General features: G+C 41.6%; 1 protein-coding gene across 1 annotated transcript in view; it reads left to right on the top strand.

Annotated features, from left to right (window-relative positions):
* ADCY8 (adenylate cyclase 8) overlaps positions 1-22,390 on the top strand; it is a 225,441-nt gene that overhangs the window by 132,290 nt on the left and 70,761 nt on the right. The window contains exon 8 of the mRNA XM_081505325.1: positions 8,752-8,949. Within this exon, the coding sequence (XP_081361451.1) occupies positions 8,752-8,949 (198 nt within the window). The remainder of the gene's footprint in view (positions 1-8,751; positions 8,950-22,390) is intronic.

The raw sequence follows: 22,390 nt of genomic DNA, 5'->3' as shown, positions 1-22,390 counted from the left end.
TACTGTGAATTCCAGGTTATGAACCACTAGATTCCATTGGGTCTTTCCCACTCTATGACTTTTATATCACTTTTAGTCCCTTAAAGGATCTTTTCACAGCTTGAGATGATAAGAGGTCCGTACACATCATACATGGTATCACCCATATCTTGAGAGTACTTAGACACAGGACTGTTCTTAAGTGATAAACTCAGAAACAAACATTAGGAATAATGATAGCCAAGAAGAGCTAAATTAATTGGATCAATCTAATAATAAAGTGTGTGGTAGAAAAGTTAGGATAAGAGGATGTAGAAGCCAGGGAGCAGTCTCTTCTTTTCCCAGTTTTGTCCTGCCGTTGTTACCCTCCAGGGTTCTTGGTCTCCTCTATCAATAGAGATTGATCAGAGGCCAGACAAGAAATTCAGGCAAGGCTTTACTGGGGCCCCTGCTGCAGCAGGAGGGAGCAAGAACAAGTAACAGGCTCCCTTGCTTGCTCATTCCCCAAAGTGGGGGCGAGCTTGTTCCTTATATGGGATGAGGGTAGGGGTATATCCAGGGGTCTGGCTAGAAGAGTGGTTTAGGTCGTTTCGTTTGTCCACCCTTTAGGTGGTGTTGTGTGCAGGGGGCATGCACAGTACCCTGCTTTTGCTACCAACTCCCTGGTTTTGCTCCTGGCTCTTCAGAAGTGGCAGTTGGACTTTTTTTGACCTTTTTGCATCCTTTGTTCAGAATTTGCCCCAACTGCACATGCACACAGTTATTTTTAGTCCCTTACAGTTTCTTCGTATTTTGTTGTTCATGGAGAGGTGTGTTCAGGTGCAAGCATTACAGCACTGCAACCAAGGGTCCCAGGTCCCAGTCTGTCACCCCATCTCTGTTGAAAAGTTTAGAGGCTGGATTCTTGAAGGTCAGTAATGTGACCTCCTTTGAAGCTGAATCCAGAAAAGCATCAGTCACTAAACTTAATTAGCAAACTGTATAATAAGACCCATAGACTTATAGCACCAAATATGAGCAATTTATCAGCAACTCTTGATAGAATGTAATAGTTAGATAGCATCACCGACTCAGTGGACATGAATCTGAGCAAATTCCAGGAAATGGTGAAGGGCAGGGGAGCCTGGCATGCAGTAGTCCATGGGGTCTCAAAGAATCAGACACGACTTAGCGACTGAACAACAACTTGATGTAATGCTTAGGTCATATTCCTCAATGAAAAGAGTTACTTCAGAACCTTTTAAAAAAGATAAAAAGTTAGATAATTCTTATATTTAAATTTTCTGCATATTTCTGTTAAGTAAACAAAGACACACATATAACACACACAGATTTTTCCCATGGCATTAACATTTCTGAAAAACCTACATCACTGATGTTCACAAGAAATCTGAATACCTTAGGTCCTGATAGATGTTCGTTTATTCATTTCCCTAGCTGAAATTATCTGATCACCAACCCAATCCATTGCCAGAACAAAGGGTCACTTGGTCAGTGGGCTAGTGGCCACCTCTCCAGCCACAGTCAATTACATTTTGGCCCAGTCATTTCAGTGCTGTGAGTACTTTGATTCACACCTATCCTGTGGCTTTATAAACAAGCCATCAGTGTGTTGGCTTCTCTCTCCCCAGCTCATGAGCCATATCCAGAACAGAAATCCTGCCTCCCTCACTGAGTCCACACCATCCCTCTTACCCGCTCCACCCAGTCCTGAGATGAGGTCCAAGCTGGGGTTTGCACATCTCTTCCACACATTACTGTGGATGTGATATTTTAAAAGCGAATAATTCAATTGGCAGCTTGCCTCCAAATCATCTAACTTCAAAGTGGCCACATGTAAATGGACATGCCAAGTTCTGCTTCAGCCAATTCTGCAATAGTTTAGCAACTATTTTTGATTAAAAATGGCTCAAGTGTGTAATGACAAGAGCACAATCCTATTCCCAAAGTGAGATTAGCATCTTTCTGAGACATTCAGAGGATGAAATCAGGCTTAAGGGATCCTGAATTAGTTAGTAGATGGGTCAAACAGAGCCAGACAAGCTCCTGGCCAGACAGAATCAGTGTTAGGCACTGCTTGTGCTGGGTAACCTGGCTCTGAGGTCCTTGGACCAGAGCTCCGGGACAACATCTTGAATGCTGGAGATACCCTCTGTGGGCTCTGGGTAACCTTGTTTTGAGAGCTCCGCCCAGTTACCTGGAATTGTGGTCAGCCAGAAAATTCAGCCACAAATGACCATTTGCCCACCCCTCAACCAAAGGGAGGGGCTTCCTAGGTGGCACTAGTGGTAAAGAACCCTCCTGCCAGTGCAGGAGACACAGGAGACCCAGGTTTGATCCCTACATCAGGAAGATTCCCTGGAGGAGGTCACAGCAACCCACTCCTGTATTCTTTCCTGGAGAATCCCATGGACAGAGGAGCCCGGCAGGCTACAGTCCACAGGGTCGCACAGAGTAGGACAGGACTGAAGCAACTTAGTACGCACGTAGTCCAAAGGCGGCCAACCAGCGTGTCTGTGTCCAAAGCCAGGAGCCACTAGTAGGATGAACTGAAACAAAGAATGAGGCATTTAATGTCAGACAAAGGACCCTGGGAAGGGAACCTAGCATATCTGGGACCTAAACTCCCAAATAAGTAAACTGTTTTGATGATCTGCCTTATCGATGTTAGTCAAAAGTTCAAGAGTGAGTTTGTGGGGTTCAAATCAGCAGCAAATTAGTAAATGTTTATTGTGGAATCTGCCAGAATTTGGGATAGCTCCCTGGTTATTGTTTTGTCCTCTTAATCATAAACAGTTTGAAATTTCAGTCCGCAAAGTAACAAAGGAGCTTATACATTTTTTATTCCCTATGCAATGCAGCATCCAGCCAATATTTGCACACTTCCGATTCTGCCCCAAAGTGAGAAGCAGCAAATGCTCAAATAGCCCAGGCCTCAGACTGACATTGTTTGCTGACAATTGAGAATGGGGAACCAGGCTACAGAGCGGTGCTGGAATCCTGGAGGAGGCTGGCTAGAAACGTCCGGACTATTATTTCAGTCAACAGAGTGGACATTCTGATGCTTGTTATTTCGTTTCCTGGTGCAGAAGCTATGAGCCTATTATGAAAATTCCTTAAACTCTTCCTGTAGCTGTATTCTGTAAACCTCCTCCCAGTAAGATCTCATTAAACATTCTTTTGATTTGTTTGGGAGATAGGTGATGATGGTATAAATATCTTAAAGAGAGAGAAAGTAAGCAATGTCCCTAATTTTAAAAAAAGCATCAGGCATATCATTTGAATATGACATTTCATTTTTTCTCATTACAGACAGGGGAAATGTGGCAGTCTTGGCTAACACTGCTTGCTTATAAAGAATGGTCTAATTCACTAGCACCTCCATTTTTTTCAGAAGGAAAAATTGTTACACGGCAGGTTCTGAGAAGCCCCATGTGGATATTTTCCCTGGGACCCCCAGCTCAGTGTTTACCCAAATAAAACCACCCAAAACCTTCTTACCAGAAAAGCATGACATACATACCCAAAGAAATCTCTGCTCCCCATCACTAGATTTGAGGGGAAAAAATAATAATTGTTCCACTTTCAAATACAACAAGCATTCTTCCTGGGGCAAATCATTTTGGACTAGATCACCTCAAAGCTTTCCCAAGTGAGCTTTCATAAAAAGAACACAAAAATACCTTTTTTACAAAAAGGAGGAGCCTTCTCTCCTGGGAGCTGGTTGCGGGGTTAATAAACAGTAGAGGGAAAAAAATGGGCTTTCCTGGTGGCTCAGTGGAAAAGAATCAGCCTGCCAATCAGCCTGAACCCAAGGAGACTTGGGTTCAATCCCTGGGTCAGGAAGATCTCTTGGTTAGGAAATGGCAACCTGCTCCAGTATCCTTGCCTGGGAACTCCCATGGACAGGGGAACCTGGAAGGCTACAATCCATGTGCTCACAAAGAGTAGGACATGACTGAGCATAGCACAGACTGAAAAAGAGCTCTAATGTGTACATCTGGGAGCCCTCATTCAGGCTTAGTGTTTGTTCCTGGCGATTTCTTCTCACATTGGCCTATAGTTGCAGGACATAGAAAATGGGTTAGGGACTAAAACATACAATTTCTGCCTTTTCTGCAATCCAAACCCTGCAGGCGACAAGTTTGAAGTGGAGCCACAGAGGCCTCCAGGTGAGGCTCAGGGAGATGCTGCCATAGGAGTGATGGGAAGAAGCTCTGGAGCAGCTGAGGAAGCTGCTGGGCATACCTGCTTCGGAGTGCAGCCTCCAGCCTGAGGCTGAAAACAGCCAGAGTCTGAGGAGAGGATAAGCCATCTCCGCATAAGAGACAGAGGTCCCTGTGAGGTTCTGAGCCGGCTGGGCCTCTTCTCTGGATCTTTCCCAATCAATAGCGAGCTGGCCTACAGTGCAGGATCTGTCACACATACCTATCGATTAATCTCAAGACTCCATCTCCAGCGGGGCTAAAAGATGACACCCTTTCACTGATGACTTTAACCTTTGCTTTATTCTGGTTCATGGGAAACACTCAAGCTGATGTTTATCCAGGCATTGGTCCCGGAAAGGACTATAGGTTAGTGCTTTCCCATCTGTGACCTCATGTTCTGGATTCCAAACACCTGAATAAAACCCCATGCTGAGAAGCATCATAAAGCTGCCTTTCAAGGTTCTTGCTCTTGGCTGGAATTCTCTTAAGCCACAACATGGCAATGCCTGTTATCCCAAGCTGATCAAAAACTAGGCATTTAATTGAATAGTAGGAAAACAAACTACTTCTTATTTAATAAACGCAATTTGGTAAACAAAGTCTAAATTTGGAGTCCGTTTGGGGGAGGACAGGAAAAGCATCACCAGACTTTTGGTAGTAAGAGATTGAAAACATTGCCCTAAGAATAGTCTGACACAGCCATTCAACCTTTCATTCATGCATGCACTCATTCATTCCAAAAAGTGCTTATTAAGAATCTATCAAATATGCCAGATGCTGAAGGTTTAGTTACAGGTAAAACGCAGCACCTGGCCCTCTGGATCAGAGCCTAGAGGAACAGGCAAACCCACAATGAGGCAGTAACAATACATCACAGTAACTGCTGTGCCAAGGATACATGCAGACTCATAATAGGCTTCTTGCAGAAGATGATGTCTGAATTGGGTTTTAAAGAAGCAGTAGGACATTCTACCTAGCTGCCACACATTCATATGCATAAAATGTAGTAGATTGCATAATTGTTTACTAGGTCATACTGTGTTAGTTGCCTAGGTTCCAACACAGGGTCTGATGTCATTTGCATTCAGTCTGATTCTGTGCAATAGTAACTCAAGGCATGGACAAACTGGAGAGCGTTGTTGTGCCCTATCTGGAAACCATGTCACCTGTGAAGTGATTGGGAAAGCTGAAGCCATTAGCCTGTGGAAGAAAAGTGGAGGGAAGTAAATAGGTTTTATTCAGAGATCAGAAACAGATCCACTAGGTAAGAGTTGCAAACAAAACCAGGGAAGAACTTTAGAGTACTATTTCCAAAGTGGTCCTCCATGGACCATGTAGAGGAGATCTGAGCAAAAACTGTTTCATGGTTATAAAAGTTTGGAAAATGCAGAGCTTAAAAGCCTGATTTCTGCAGAACTTATCAGTACCTTTATTTCAGTAATGTGTACTGTGAGACTCCAATAGGAGGATATAAGAATTTTTTCATTCAACACACCAGTACTGAGCGCCTACTTTAGTGCCAGGTTCTGGCATACACACTCCAGACAAAGAGATTAGCAAAAGAGACAAAATCCTTTCCTTGGAGGAGAGTAATGAGAATGGATGGCGGTAAACAAACAGTGGATCCACATTTCCTAAATTGATTGGTCCACAAACCATTTTGTAAAGAAGCATTGCTTCATTCCTGTGTTCCTTAGAACAAGATTTGGGGGAAAGAGTTAATTAAGAGAATCTTGTGATGAAAGAGAGGGATAATTTCCCCAAATTCCAGAGCAGAAACTGTGCAGGCTGATTTACAGTATCTACACAGATACTGTAGAGGGCGTTTGAAGATTGGAATATGTGATCCATAAGAGCTAAAGTGTTTTTGACTCAACAAAACTGGATGTTTCTAGAGTACACTTTCAGTATGAGATTTTATTGGGAGTAATTTGTTATTTGCTGGCACAAACTGAGTAAGGAATACCAAAGTGTATGATTATCCATGAAGCCATAGGACCTGTTTAGAAAAAAAAGAAAAAAGTAGGTTGTTAGTGTGTACACAGATAAACATGATTCCTAAAGAATAGTCTTCTGGTCATAAACCAAATGATGAGTTTGAGAGGGTTTATAGTCTCCTACCCCATCAAATGAAGTTTACAAAATCCTGAGACTCTCAGCAAGACCCTATGTTCAGAAACTTGCGTTCAGAAGGAGCTCTGGTTTTCATCTGGGCTTCGATCATTTTTTTCCCCACACATCAAAGCATGCAGGATCTTAGCTCTCTGACCAGGGATTGAACCCGTGTCCTCTGTAGCTGAAGCATGGAGCCTTAACCATCTTAAATACTGATGAGCTGCTAGGGAGGTCCCAGAGGGTTTAAACAACTTGCCCAAATTCATAGAGCTGGAATGGAGTTTGGAAAATTATGTTCCCAATGGTACTGGGCACACCTCAGTTTGTGTTTTGGATCTGCTGTGAGCAGCAGTGTCTTTCCCGCCTCCTCTCTGAGATAGAAGACTGAATTCTGACATTTCCAAACAGTGGAGAGAATTTCTGCCCAAGAAGCCGATAGGAGATCCACAGAGGGTAGGCTCCAGTCTCCTTCACCTTCTGAGATGCTGTTCTAACAACATTTAACCCCAGAGCTCAAGCCCTCTGCCCCAGTATGAACCCTGCTGTTCAGTTTTCTAAAACATTGGTACCTGCTTCCTTCTCTTGGATCCAGCTCTCCTCCTCACCTCTCATCCTGCCATACCTCCACCTGACATTTGTTTTTTTCTCTGTGATTGCCTCCTTGGTACTCAGTGCTGAAATTAGCTTCAGTATCCTCAGAGGATATACTGTACGTGCTTGTGTTGGCACCTGTGACTCCGTCTTTTATTGTGTGGCTGGAGAAAAGGTTTTCAGTAAATTCTACCAGTGATAAAGCCCTGCTCTAGAATTCTTTAGAGACTATGAATTTAGGTTATGTTGAGTATCTCCATGAAGATTAAAAGGAAGAGTCCAACAGTGTCATAGGAGGAATCCTCATGGAATGGGCTAGTGGGCTCCATGAGATCAAAGCCCGCAACTCTGGCTCCAGAGTCAGAGAGTCTGACCTGGCTGCAGAGAAGCTGATGACTCATGAGTATAATTCTTTGAGGCTCATGAAGCTCCAATACTTTGGCCACCTGATGCGAAGAGCCATCTCATTGGAAAAAACCCTGATGCTGGGAAAGATTGAGGGCAAGAGGAGAAGGAGGTGACAGAGGATGAGCTTGGTTGAATAGCATCACCGACTCAATGGACATGAGTTTGAGCCAACTCCGGAAGATAGTGAAGGACAGGGGAGCCTGGTGTGCTGCAGCCCATGGGGTCACAAAGAGTCAGACACGACTTAGTGACTGAACATCAACCACAACATGGGTATATGAAGGATTCGGGCAGGAGGACCTCCAAGGTGTTCTATCAGCTCTCACAGGCTGTTATTTCATGACTGCATCATCTTATCTCAGTCTAGTCTATGGTCTAACATTGGCCAAGATGAGAGGCTGGCAGAGAAAAGAAGATGCAGTGAGTGTGTTCGGAGGCAGAGCTTTCTCTTCCCCTCTACAGAGGTACTGCATCTTCCACCTCTTCTCAAGAAATCCTTTGGGGGAGGAGATGAGCCTTGCTGTCCTTATATCCCTACTGCTCCAATGCTCATATTTTGGGTCAAAGAATTTGAAATTGGAGCTGTGAGTGGGTGTTGCATTTGGCTGGGTCCCGCTGGTTGATCTTGTCACCTGTAGCTAAGATGCCAGGAGACAGAGTCCCCTCTGCCAAATCTGCTGGGTCTTCCTAAGCCAGTGCTATTTCTGCATCCATGTGGCCACACCCAATGATCAACCATGGTGGTTGTGCCTTTCCCCACCTCCTGCTGTTTAACCCTGTGAAACGGTGAGAGGCTGCAACTGCTTGCATTTTTGCCTAAAGAAGATTAAACACATATATCTATATGAAAATATAGATATATAACAGTCTATGGGGAAAAAACATTCGTCAAGTGTAAAAGGTCTAACAATCTCCATCAAGTTTAAATAGCAGATTCTGTCTCATTTGACTGTCCATGAGAAATGCTAAAAAAAAAAAAAAAAAAAATGCAAGCCATTGGTCCCCAAGTCTCTCCACCACCATTCAAGGAAAGACCACATGAAAATGTGGAATCTAGTTGGTTGGAGAGGATCATTTCTGTGGGCTTTTCAGCTCTGTTTTCCCTTCTGTTATTTGTATTGGTTTTCTTCTTTCAAACCAGGGATGTGCCTGGTTAGAGAAAGGCTCTTGGTTAACATTTGCAAACCGACAACTCTCCCGATATCTGAACCGAAGGAATTCAGTGCACCTACACAGAGGAGAGGGAAATGTCCCCTTTGATATACTGTTTTTCCAGGTTGTGTTTCTCGGAACCAAATGCTAACTTATCAACTTCTGTAGGTTTCACTGAATACAACTGCATGGAATGCTATTACTGTTTGCGATGCAACCTAATCTGAACACATTGCCTTTCTTTTTAATCCAAAGGGGACTAGCAGGTTTATTGTGTTTGCATGTGCTTTCCCCCTAGACTCTGGCTGCCCTAACAAGAAATTCAATAAATCTACTTCCAAACCATCTTGCACAAGCTTTGCATGTCCAGTCTGGCCCTGAGGAAATTAACAAGAGAATAGAACATACCATCGACTTGCGGAGTGGTGATAAATTGAGAAGAGAGCATATCAAGCCATTCTCACTGATGTTTAAAGACTCCAGCCTGGAGCACAAGGTAGAGCTGGGTCTCCACAGTGCCTCTTTTTCTGAAATAAATTGTCGTAAATGTTCGTGGGACTAGAGAGAGAGCCCAGGGGCTGCGGTTTTGGTTGGTATGTTTGTTGTGTGTTTGTTTGGTTTGGTACTGTCTTTTCCTTTTCTCTTTGAAAATCATGAGTAGACCGAAGGCCATGAAAGGAGATGCTGGTTAGATAAAGAGAGTGTCAACTTTGCTTTTTATGGAAAACATGATGGAAAGAACAAAGGAATTCCTTCCACTTTGAGATTATTAACCCAAATGACGTTAGCACCCACTTGCCTTTGATTTTAGGTGAATCTGCTACCCTTTTACCCTACTATATGAGGGCACCCAATAACCTAATGCAAGCATTAGTGATAAACGCTGTCTTTGTTAGATTGTAGACATCTGTTCTCCCATTTCCCAGTTGTCCGCTGCTCAGAGTTTCCCCGACATGGTAGTGAATTCAGAGTTGGGTTCCAGTTCCACCTCTGCCACTTCCTTGCTGTGTGACCTTCAGTAAGTGAAGGAGTCTCTGAGCAGGAGATCCTCTCTGTACGACGACGAGGCTGATGGACACGCCTCCCTGATAACTTAGGATGAAATGCTCCAGGCAATGCCTTGATGAGATCAACTGCTCAAAAGTGGCCACCATTACTGTATTGATGATGACTTAGTTTCATGCCCCTTCTCCCCTCCCCCCAGCACCAAACCATGAGTGGGTGCTATCCCTGGGTAACTAGGCTGCTCGTTTGCACTGATGGAAGCAGACAGACCTTCCTTGGCTGAGCATAGGAGGTGCTTGGCATCTGCAGGAGCCTCCGGCAAGAACAGCAGGGGATTTGCAAGCAAATTTCAGGAGTTTGATTCGATACTCTGCAAAGCTCCAGTGAGCAATTTTTTGCAAGTTTGCTCAGCTGCCTGGGAGATTCTACTTTGCTGGGTTTGGAGAATTCACACTTCCAAGCACATGCATTATTCCCAGTGAGTCTCTTTGATAACTATCTGAGGTTGCAAACTCTAAAATTAAGATCTTCACCTGCGATTCACAGTTTGAATGTATTGTGTCCATGTACTAACGAAACAAAAGGAAAAGAAACACTTTGCCTATTCAACAACCTCCCCTCCCCCCACATTGCAGGTGGATTTTTCTTGTTAGTAATATAATTAAATGCATTTTCTGTCCTGGCTTCTTCATTGAAGGAGCTAGGAAAGGCAGGGTGGTCTTACAAAGAATCTTCTCAATTAGGCTGTGTAAATACCTGTGTCCAGAGCTGTACAAAAACTCTTTTATTCATTCTTGCTAAAGATGTACTTGCTTTACTGATGACATGACCCCTGCAGACTAGAGATCATTTCTAATATATTTTATTCAATAGTGTCTGGTGTTCACCTGCAGGCACTGGTGTTGGAGGGGGAGTGGATCTAGAGGAGGCACTGTGTATCAGAGGTTGATTTCTGTGACCAGGGAGGTTCTTCTAGGAGAAGCAAGGGACAGCATCCCCTCCTGAACAGACGCGTGGGGATTAGGTCACTGATAGCCCAGTCTTACACCATCTAGCACGCGCTCTGCATCACATGGGCTCCCAGGGGAGGGCAATCGAGGCACACCAGAGAGTGCTCACTCCCCTTATGTCACAGAGACAGTCCTCGTTGACTCCTGCTCAGAGACCCTCTCCGGGGCAGCACTACTGCTGAGCAGAGGATATATCAATAGTAGTAACCAGTGGTTATTTCACTCTGGAGAAGGAAATGGCAACCCACTCCAGTATTCTTGCCTGGGAAATCCCATGGACAGAAGAGCCTGGCAGGTTACAGTTCATAGGGTCACAAAGACAAGAACTGCAGTTCATGGGGTCAGACGTGACTAGCAATTGAACAACAACAGGCACCATTCTAAGTTATGTGCTTTCCTGGTGGCTCAGTTGTTAAGAATCTGCCTGCCAAGCAGGAGACGTGGGTTCGATTCCAGGGTCAGGAAGATCCCCTAGAGAAGGAAATGGCAGCCCACTCCAGAACTCTTGCCTGGGAAATCCCATGGACAGAGGAGCCTGGCAGGCTACAGTCCATGGAGTCACCAAGAGTCAAGCAGGACTTAGCGACTATACAACAACAGTTTCTAAGCTATGAGCACAAACTGACTAACAATGACAGTATGAAATATTGCGTTGGCCAGAGTTTGTTAGGGTTTTTCATAAAATGTTACAGAAAAAGTCAAACGCACTTTTTGGACAACCCAACAGATGTTATAATGAGCCTCCTTTTATACTTGATGAAATTTGGGCATGGAGAAATGATTCAGTAGCCCACCCAAACTTGATCTGTCAGTATAGGGACTGCAATCTGAACTCAAAGCCAGATTGACCCTGGAAAAGGAAATGGCAACCCACTCCAGTATTCTTGCCTGGGAAATCCCATGGACATGGGGGCACTGTGACCCCAAAGCCAGTGCCCTGGTCTGGTCAGGACATTGCCCCTCCCAGGAGCCCTGAGAACCTGCTCCCCCAGGCCCTTGTCTGGAGAAGGCAATCCTGTGCCATCTTCATTCTCTTCTCTTTGAACTTTGGATGAAGTGGAAGGCTCAGGGCAGGGATTTGGGAGAGAGGTCAGGTAAGAAAGCATCCCAGAAGCCTTACCAAAATAAAAACAGAGCCTTCAAATCCATAGGACTCCAGAATTAGAGCATAGCATCAGTGTGCATCTACTCTGTGGCCAGTGTTTCTGTATACTGGCCTATTGCATCCTCAGGGAAACATTACTATTTCGCTTACTTTTGTAAGAGAAAACTGAACCTCTTAGAGGTTAAGTAGAGGTTATAGATCTCAAAATCTGGTTGCCATATTTCATCAACTCTAAGGTACCATCAACTGTGAGGTGTTTGGTTTCTATGCAGCACTAAGAAAAACCACCCAATGGACAGAGTCAACAAGGAAACTCACATGCCTCTCCCTGGGTACCGGTTAGATGAAAAAACAAACAAAAATCCTCTCCAACAAGTGGAGTTCCAAAATGGAATCCACTTGGTTTTGCCACCTGAGTTCACGCTCTGAATGTGATCTTTAAAGAAAGTCAGGCAGAGAATTTAAAGTGGTCTCTGCCTGCAATACAGGATTCCTAGGTTCAATTCTTGGGTCAGGAAGATCTGCTGGAGAAGGGATAGGCTACCCACCCCAGTATTTTGGGGCTTCTCTAGTGGTTCAGCTGATAAAGAGTCTGCCTGCCATTCAGGAGACCTGGGTTCAATCCCTGGGCTGGGAAAATCCCATGGAGAAGGGAAAGGCTACCCACTCCAGTATTCTGGCCTGGAGGATTCATGGACTGTATAGTCCAAGAGGTCCCAAAGAGTTGGACACGACAGAGACTTTCACTTCACTGGGTTCATATTGCCCCCTGGTGACCAGTAGCAGCAATCACAAACCTCCCTGGAAGAATTCAAGATTGTAAGTCTCCACTGACAGATAACTTTCTGATTTCAGAGTGTTAAAAGGTAGGGTAAAATTGTACATCTTAGATTTGTTGAAATATTTACTGTATTTGTGACTCCAAAGTCTTTTCTCTTCCCACTGCCCTACCCTGCTTTTGGGGAGCAAGTTTGAACCATAAAAGTATATTTTCTGAGAGAAAAAATGAAAATGGAAACAATGATTTTACCTTGGATTCTGTAGGAAGAAAAGGCTTTATTCTGTTTGAACAATATATGGATATTTGAATAAGGGAAACTGTTCTCCTCTCCATGTTTATTTGTGAATTAGAAGACACGAAAAACTGCTTTGAAATGTCATCCAGACACTTCTTGGTTACATTAGCTTGTAAAAATTAGCATATGTACCAAGCTTTACGTGAAATGGGACTTTTACCCGCCTCCCAGTGTTGCATAAATACTTGTTGAGTGACTGAAGACTCAGGTTAGTAAGGAGAATCTTTGAGGAGATTGCCTCACCCCTGCAACTGGCGTCAGGCTATCTTTTGTGAATCCTAAGAGCCAAAAGACATGGGTTGCTTTTGGTCTGACTCTTGGCAGTGGAGTTTTAGGAAAGAAGAATGTAATGTTCTGCTTGCTCCCTGCCATGTCATCTCGTGGTGGTTCACGCGTGTCCACACAGAGAAATCTTCCGAGTTAAGCTTCAGAAAGTATGCGCCTGACTCTTGTGTCTTAACCAAGTTTGAACAGCACACTTTTCCTTCTCTGTCCTCAGGTTTTCTCATCTGTGAAATGAAATAGTTGGGCAGCTCCTAGTAGCTTTCAGCAGTCAATGTTTTGAGGCTGTGAGTTCCCAAAGGTCATGATGAATGCATGTCCTGGTTTGCCCAGTTTACATCTGTTTTCTCGATGTAATTATAAATAGCAGCTCCATTCACTCAAAAATCACATGGGTGACAAGCCATGTGACCCCAGGCGTGGATCTTGGCCAGGTTAGAAGTAGTGATTCTCAACATCTTCACTCACTTGCAACCACATGAGATTTCTGGGAAGACTCTAGAATGGGGGCAGAGCCCTTATCCAGTCATCTCAGGTCCCCTCCACTAAAGAATTCTCTGCCCATCTTTAATTTCCGGCTAAAATTTCCTAAAGGGAGCTTACAGATCTCAGGGGTGAAAAAAATTAGAACTGTGATAAAGAGATGTAGGAATCACGGTGTTTGTCACATGTCAATCATATTGGGTTTTTTCTTCTATTATATATGAATTTTTTCCCTAAAAAAGGTAATGCATTTGCCCTAGCAAAAGCTTATACCAAGCATATAAGGCAAAATGAAGAAAATGACATCTCTTGTGATCTCAACCCACGATACCCATTGTTAATATTTTGTCATGCTAGTCTTCCATGAGTGTGATTCTTTATGCTTATCTGTGCAATGTTTCTATTAAAACAGGGCCATTTTATACATCACGCCTTGTAAGACAGTGTTAAGCATTCTTCACTTGAACTTTTCCCCACAGTAATAAATGTTTAGTTACAAAATATTTTTTGTAACTGCATACTATTCCAGTGCACATTTTAACTACTTTTGGCTTTTGTTCCCTCAGTTTTTAACTATTACAAATTATAAATTGCATTGCCATTACCAGGGTCATAGTTAAATCATATATCCATGTTAAATTATTTTCTTGGGATAAAATCATAAATTGTGCCTATACTTTTTAAAAACTGCTGGCTTGATAAGATACAAGGAGCATCTTCCTGCTGTATTTAAAAAAATTATTATTGAGGTTGAATGTCTTTCTGTATGTGTGTTTTATGTTTTGGTCTTTATATTGCTTCTTTTGTGATCGTCACATTTGTCTTAATTATGTGACTTGAATGTTTGTCTTAATTGACTTCTTTCATTGTGATGCTCATTTCTGTCTTATTGATTTGTGAGTGTTTTTTATATATGAGGATCTTAATCCCAGAACACTTATAGAAAGGCGATATTTCTCAGCCTCTACCCCTTATTTCTCTTCTAGGACAAGGCTCTGAATGAAGCTTAGATGAGGAAGGCAATTAACTACAATTACTTTGGTTTCCAAGCCAAAGAAAGACTTTAGTGCCTTAAGAGAGCTTAATCACATGGAAATAGTTACTGGAGTGACTTCACTCAACTTGATGTTACAAAAACATCAAGACCACCTCAGAATGAGACAACTTCCTTATTTTGGATAAAGATTAAGATATGTTTAGTACACATTTCAAAATTGATTGAAAATTTATGTTTTGATGTGGGGTGTTTTATGTTTAGTGTGCTGTTAAAAATCAAACCATATCGATGGCAATTAGATTTCCTTCCTTCTTTCAATGCCAGTATCTTCCTGTTAAATTCTGAAATTTTTTCTTTGAGAAATCAGGGCCTCCTTTGTCACCCTTACAAATTTAAGCAATAAAAAGCCTCTTTGTCCTAGGCTAATAGTTTTCAAACTTGAAGATCTTGTTTAAAATGTAGGCCCCTGCTCATCACTCTGTCCCTAAGATTCTGATTTTGCAGGGGGACCTACATTTTGAGAAAACCCTTCTGGGATTCTGTTGTCTTGAGGTGCCAGCCACATCTCTCCATCCTTGGCTATACTGTGAAACTTGGACTAGTCACCTGCTTCATGCCTTCAGAGATCAGGTCATGTCAGAAGGTCCTGGGTCCATAAACAAGGCCCACATGGTCTCAGATAAGCCTAGAAGGGATGTCTCCATAAGCTTTCCAAGGGCTTAGGCTTGGGGTCAAACAGACATTGGTTCAAATCCCACTTTGAAAATAGATGTAGGTGCAATGGAGATTTGATTAACTTACAGATCATTATTGGATAATAACAAGTTGATATACACCCCTGCACACATGCAAAAGCTTCATTTATTTCACAAGTTTTTGAGGGAGTGAAAGTCGCTCAGTCATGTCCGACTCTTTGCAACCCCATGGACTGTAAGCCATCAGGCTCCTTTGTCCATGGGGATTCTCCAGGCAAGAATATTGGAGTGGGTTGCTGTTTCCTTCTCCAGGGGATCTTCCCAATCCAGGATTGAACCCAGGTCTCCCACATTGCAGGCAGATTCTTTATCATCTGAGCTACCAGGGAAGCTCACAAGTGTTTGGTCTTTGTTAAAAGACAGAGGAAAGAACATAAACTTGTTTACTGAGTAGACATGACTTGAACCCAATTCCTGCTAGATACTGGCTAAGTGATGAAGGACAAGGTGTTTGATCTCAGTGAGATGATGGTGACCATACTACCTGCCCTTCATTGGATTGTTGTAAAAGTCAGATGACGTAATACACATATAATAGATGTCTGAATAAATGCAATAGTTATTTTTTCCCTTTCCTTCTGATGAATTTTATGCCAATCCAATTCTGGGTGAGGGTGCATCCTCACTTAAAATAAATCTTACACTTCTACAGCTTCTTTAGAGAAACTGCTTCATTAAAAACAGTGGGAAGGAGCAATCTTAATGTGTTCTTATATCTCAGGGTACTAGGGTCACGACTTTCATAAATTCATAATCTTGTAAGGTATATACTAACCAAGTACACACCCATAGCCCATAGATTGTGCTTGCTATGAACTAAGTGCTGTGCTGAATATTTCAAAACATTTATTTAATATTACTTTTATTATGTTCAGTAACCACATAAAAACAAGGATTTGTCACACAAAGAAACCTTTATATAATCCTTTGCCTGAGTACAATTGGTTCTTACATCTGTTCAGAATTTCACTCAGTTTTCTCTATCCTTTATAAAGAAAATCAAAGCTAACTGAAGGCTTGAGACATTTCAGAAAAAATGTGTCACAAAGTTTGAAATATTTCTTCTTTCCATAAACTCCTATTGGAGTTATAATGAGTGAACTAAAATAAGGAGGAGTTTCAGCAAAGCAGAGGAGGGTAGGTAAATGAATGAAAGATCTGTTAAGATGTTGGATTCTGGGGTTAAGTCATGACAAAAAATGCTTTTATCTGTTTTTGGAAATGTTCAGAATATGTTAAAGCACACTATTTCTTATTTAGATGCAGAGGAGAGATACATGGAACACTGAACCAAGTGGTCTCTGGTTTTTGAAGGAATTATTTGTTTGTAGCCTCAGGTTACTCTTGAGTTTTATTGCTCTAGTAAGGTTCAGAATAATAAGAATATTTAGACCACCTTCTTCAGGTAAGAGGGACAGATTTCAAAGGGACTTGGGGGAAAATCATTCCTATTCAAACAATAGCTAAGTGAGAATCCTTTACATTCTTGATATTATCTTGTAAAATTACTGCTATTTCTACAGCCTTTAGGAGGTCAAATGAGATCAAGGGCTGTGTCACTTGTATCTTTTTTATCAGATCAATTAGCTAACTCCAGTGCCACAAAGCCAGCATTTTCAGAGTTAGGAGTACCAATTTCATCTGTAATAATCTAGTGTAGAATGATACAATTATGATGATTTCACATCATCTCAGTCTTTAAAAGTAATCTGATGTTTTACGTGTGGATATAAGCATCATCTAAAACTATAGGCTTCTAGGCAAAAAGTCAAGGAACAGTTATCACTCTTATCCCCTCACCATGGCTTGGGCGACTGGGTCCTCAAGAAAGGAAGAGTCTTTCCTCCCCAAAATGGGAGATTTGGAGAATGGTGGGTTGTAAGCTTTGTAAAAGTTCGACTTGGAATTCTCATATGGCAATCCATCTCCCTCCCCAGAAAGACCATAATACATTGTGTGCTTAGCTGCTCAGTCATGTCCGACTCTTTATGACACCATGGACTATACGGTCCATGGAATTCTCCAGGCCAGAATACTGGAGTGGGTAGCCATTCCCTTCTCCAAGGTATCTTGCCAACCCAGGGATCAAATCCAGATCTTCCCAACCCAGGGGTCAAACCCAGGTGTCCTGCATTGCAGGTGGATTCTTTACCAGCTGAGCCACCAAGGAAGATCATAATACATTGTCATTGTCAAGATGGATTTACAATATTATGTTATCATTAAGGATCTTCTGTCATTCCTGGGATGGCATCATCTCAGTCTCACACTTCTGAAGCTGTCCATCTTAAATATGCATTAGCATGATTCCTTGTGACTTTGTTAAAGATGAGGAGACCACCTGTGTTTGAAGGTCAAGTCTCTTAGGAAGAAGTATACCAGTGAGTCATTCCTCAGATACACCTGTCCCTCATAGAACTGTTCCTGGTAATGATTTGGTTAGACACCAAGATAGGAAATATATAGCCTATTTCAAACTATGGAAGGATTGAAAATTAGTTTTTTTGGTTTTTACTGTAATCATGCCTTTCACCCAAATGATCTAATTTAAGAGTGCTCTAGTCAGCGCCAGGTTTCACAATGCATGGATTCAACAGTAGAATGGAGGTTATATTCTTTAGTTCACTCATACAAAATGAGTAGATTGTCCCAGTTGAGATTCTTCTTTAACATATTAATTTATATTAGTGAGAGATGTGCTAGAAAATTATCTTTATTCAAATTAGATTTATCCAAAGATGGAATGGGCTGTCAACTGAGGGGCTGATTTCTTCATCACTGGAAATGTTCCAGTAGGAGTTAATGGCTCATTTCTGAGTTTTACCAAGTGAAATCAGCATTCATCAAAGTTAGATCAAGGTGACAAATAAAATCCCCACTCTACCTATAAAATTTTTCAATCCAAATAAATACCTGAAAAAGAAAAAAAGACAAAAATCATTGTAGTTTGGACAGTTAACTAGATTATTGCTTTGGTGAAGTGTCCTCTACATCTTGTAGAGATGTAAGAATTTAGTAAGTACCTTTTAGCTCATAGTCAAAATTGCTCCTTAGAATAAAAGCCATGACAAACCTAGATGGCACATTAAAAGCAGAGACATCACTTTTCAGACCAAGGTCTGTATAGTCAAAGCTATGGTTTTTCCAGTAGTCATATACGGATGAGAGAGTTGGGCCATAAAGAAGGCTGAATGCCGAAGAATTGATGCTTCTGAACTGTGGTGCTTGAGAAGATTCTTGAGAGTCCCTTAAATAGCAAGGAGATCAAACTAGTCAATCCTAAAGGAAATCAACCCTAAGTATTCACTGGAAGGACTGATACTAAATCTGAAGCTCCGGTACTTTGGTCACCTGATGCAAAAATCCAACTCATTAGAAAAAGACCCTAATTCTGGGCAAGACTGGGGGCAGGAGGAGAAGGAGAAAGGGGCAACAGAGAATGAGATGGTTGGATAGTATCACCAACTCAGTGGACATGAGTTTGAGCAAACTCTGGAGATAGTAGAGGACAGGGAAGCCTGGTATCCTGCAGTCCATGGGGTCGCAAAGAGTCAAACACAACTTAGTAAGTGAACAGCAATTACAACAACAAATTAGAGAATCTAGCAGAGTAGGGTGATTTCCCTCTGACCCACCTAGGATGATTTTCCAGGCCTATCTCAGGCAAAGAAATGTAAAAAAACTAGAAACTCTGTCCATCACCTCTGCAAGCTAACTTCCCTAGTCACATCTCTGTAGATGAAGAATATAGAACAGGCTTTTCCTTGTGTGATCACACTTCAGTTCCAAGCTTCCTTATGACAGATCTAGGAAGTCATAGGTCCTGATGGCTCTGAGTTCACTTATGAATATGTCTTTCAAGAGAATGCAGGGCCAACATCCACAGACAATGAACAAATGGAACACAAATTCTTCCTGCTCTACTTCCTTGGAAGGGAACCCAAGTTCCAACCTAATCAAATTAAGTAGGAAATTTTCATTTTTAAAACAATTTTTAAATTATTTGAAGGTGGTCGTCCCTCTTATCCTGTTGCATTTAATAAAATCCACTGTATCTTTTATTTTCTTCCCTGTTATTCATTCACCCATTTAGGCCTTAGGAAAAGGGTTCTTTATTTTGCTTTGCTTTGTGATGAGAATCCATAAATTAATCATGAAAATGCAGCAGTGCCAATGTATTAAACTGATTCATGAAGTGTTTTAAGATCCATTCTTTGCCCAGATCATGCTTCACTTTCATTCTAATGAAGGTTTATATAGACTCAAATTTTTAACACATTTTCTTTCTTTGTTTTGTAAACCACATCACTGAAATATGATCGTTCACCTTGTAAAGATGATTTTATCTTAAAAACAGCAAAGTCTCAGCAGATAATGTAGTCACTGAGACCTTGAACTTTGGGGTCAAACAGTCTGGATTCCCGCTTTACAATCTGTGTGGTCCTGCTTATGTTACTCAATAATTCTAATTTTCAGTTTCATTATCTGCAAAATGGGGATATGATAAATACGACCTTCTTAAAAGTGTTGTCATGATAATTAAATGAGATCATCCACAAGAAGCACGTAGCATATTGCCTACTCATTATTATTCAATTTGTTATACTAGATTTTGGCCCTTTTCTGAATTGACCCTTTCCTGAATCAACCAAAGCCCTACACATTGAAAAACAATAGTACAGTTGTCCCTTTCTATCAGCAGAGCATTGATTCCAGGACGATAGATACCAAGATCATATAATGACGTAGTATTTGCACATAATCTACACAGATCCTCTCATATACTTCAGATCATCTCTAATTTACTTACAATACAAATGCTATGTTAATAGCTTCAGATATAGTGTAAATACTATGTAAGTAATTGCCAGTGAGTAGCAAATTCGAGTTTTGCTTTCTGGAATTTTTTTTCACGAATATTTTTGATTTGTGGTTGGTTGAATCTGCTGGTGTGGAACCCCTGAATACAAAGGACTACCTATAATCAAAATTCTAATCTAAGCTCTCAAAGGAAGCATTTGTAATTTGTTCCAAGTGTCATGGCCTCTTCAATGGATATTAATCCCATCTACAGTTAGCTCAGTTACTGTCTTCAGGCCATTTCCTGTCCAAAGACAGTGGTGCAGTGGAGTAAAAACTCCACTAGGAGCCAGGAGATGTGGCTTACTGTCTGAGCTTTGCCGCCAACCACCTGATTGACTTTGACCCTGTTCTTTCCCATCTCTGATTCTCAAGTTCCTCATTTTTAACGTATGCACTGGCCAAGTCCTGTTATAGATCAAGGACTCGGTAAATTATAAGGGCCCAGTGGTCATTTCCAAGGACACCTTTTCCAAGATCCCCGGAGAAGGGACAATTCTACCCATTTGGTGAAGGATCTTTTAGGAGGCAAAGGAAGAAATAAGGACAAAGTCTTTTCCTAAGACAAAAGATCACATAGGAGATTGTAATTCCCATTAGGAGAAACTGTCTAACATGATGGACCCATCAGTCAGCAACATTTTGGGGCACCCTACTGAGTGCAAGGTACAATTTTGTACGGAAAAAATGGAAGACAGCATTCTAGAAAGCAACACTTGTTGGAAAATGTAACAAATACAGTAAGTCCCTTACATACGAATGTTTATGTTGAGAACTTTCAAAGATGCAAATGCGTGTTCTTCAGTGTCAGGTGGGAGTGAATTTGCAGCTTTCCCTCGGTCTCCTACTGCTAATGACCCTTCAGCTCTACCATCCCCACCTCCTCTCTCTCCTCCAGTCAGTAACTATTCTTGTCTGTTCACTCAATGCCAGCCCCTGTATGCCAGCTGTTGTACTTTTCAAGGTACTGAAGATTGAAAATGTATTCTTTATTTTCTGTGTTTGTTTGTTTTTTACATGCTATTTTTGTGAAAAGTACTATAAACTTATTACAGTATAATGTTAGTTACCTAGGTTAACTTTGTTGGACTTATGAACAAACTGGACTTATGTGCTTTTGGAAAGGAACTCATTTGTATGTAGGGGACTTACTCTATAGCAATAAAATATGTATAATTCGTTGATTATAGTAAATAATTATATAAGGTTACCATGTGCTATATGCACGACTCTAAGCACTTTACATATATCAACTCATTTCATCCTCCCAGCAACCCACATGAGATAGCTTTTATTATTGTCCCCTTTTTCTGGGTGAGGAAACTGTGACGTGGAAAACTTGGTAAATTTGTCCAAGGTTACGTCGCTCATAAGTGTTGAAGCTGGGATTCAAATCCTGGTAGTCTAGTTCTAAGTTATTCCATGCTCACCACTAAGACATAAAAGAGTAAGTGGGGCCAAGTGAGGACACAGAAGAGGCAAGATAAAGAGTCTAACTATGGCAGGAAGGAGAATACGTGTAACTTAATATAGCTGTGAGCCAGAGCGTTCAGATCTTCACAAGTCAAGAGGAAGTGAAATGAATCACCGCTCAGTCTCAGCACCCTCTCATTCTAAGCCAATTAGGGATGTTCTTTCCACAGTTCTGTCTCCTTTGCATTTCCAAAGTAACAATGCACTCCATTATGAAACCAATATTTTATATTTAATTGGTATCGTCTTCACAAATCTTATAAGTGTCTTCCTTTCTGTGACCTGTACTAAGCACTGGAGTTCAAACATGAAAATGATAGAAGTTATTATTAAATTCTAGCATGACAAAATACAGTAAAATGGAATAGCTTTGCAAAACCTATGAATTATATTCACTTCCCCATTTGACAGATAAGAAAACTGAGGTTAAAAGGAATTGGCTTTGTTCACTGTGAAACGCTGACAGAGTGGAGGATCTGGGGCCTAAGTAAGTCTTCCTACTTTATCACCAACCAACTTGCCATCTGAAGAAAATGAGCTTGCTCAAACTCATGTTCATTGAGTCAGTGATACCATCCAACTATCTCATCCTCTGCTGCCCCCTTCTTCTCCTGCCCCCAATCTTCCCAGCATCAGGGTCTTTTTCAGTGAGTTGGCTTTTCACATCAGGTGCCCAAAGTATTGGAGCTCCAGCTTTAGCATCAGTCCTTCCAATGAATATTCAAGGGTTGGTTTCCTTTAGGACTGACTGGTTTGATTTCCTTGCAGTCCAAGGAACTCTCAAAAGTCTTCTTTAGCACCAGTTTGAAAGCATCAATTCTTTAGCACTCAGCCTTCTTTATGGCCCAGCTCTCTCAACTTTACATGACTACTGGAAAAACCATAGCTTTG

Source organism: Giraffa tippelskirchi, chromosome 6, assembly GCF_054371585.1.
Source record: "Giraffa tippelskirchi isolate mGirTip1 chromosome 6, T2T-mGirTip1v1.2.pri, whole genome shotgun sequence".
Lineage (NCBI taxonomy): Eukaryota > Metazoa > Chordata > Mammalia > Artiodactyla > Giraffidae > Giraffa > Giraffa tippelskirchi.
This window is presented reverse-complemented; position numbering and strand designations above follow the sequence as displayed.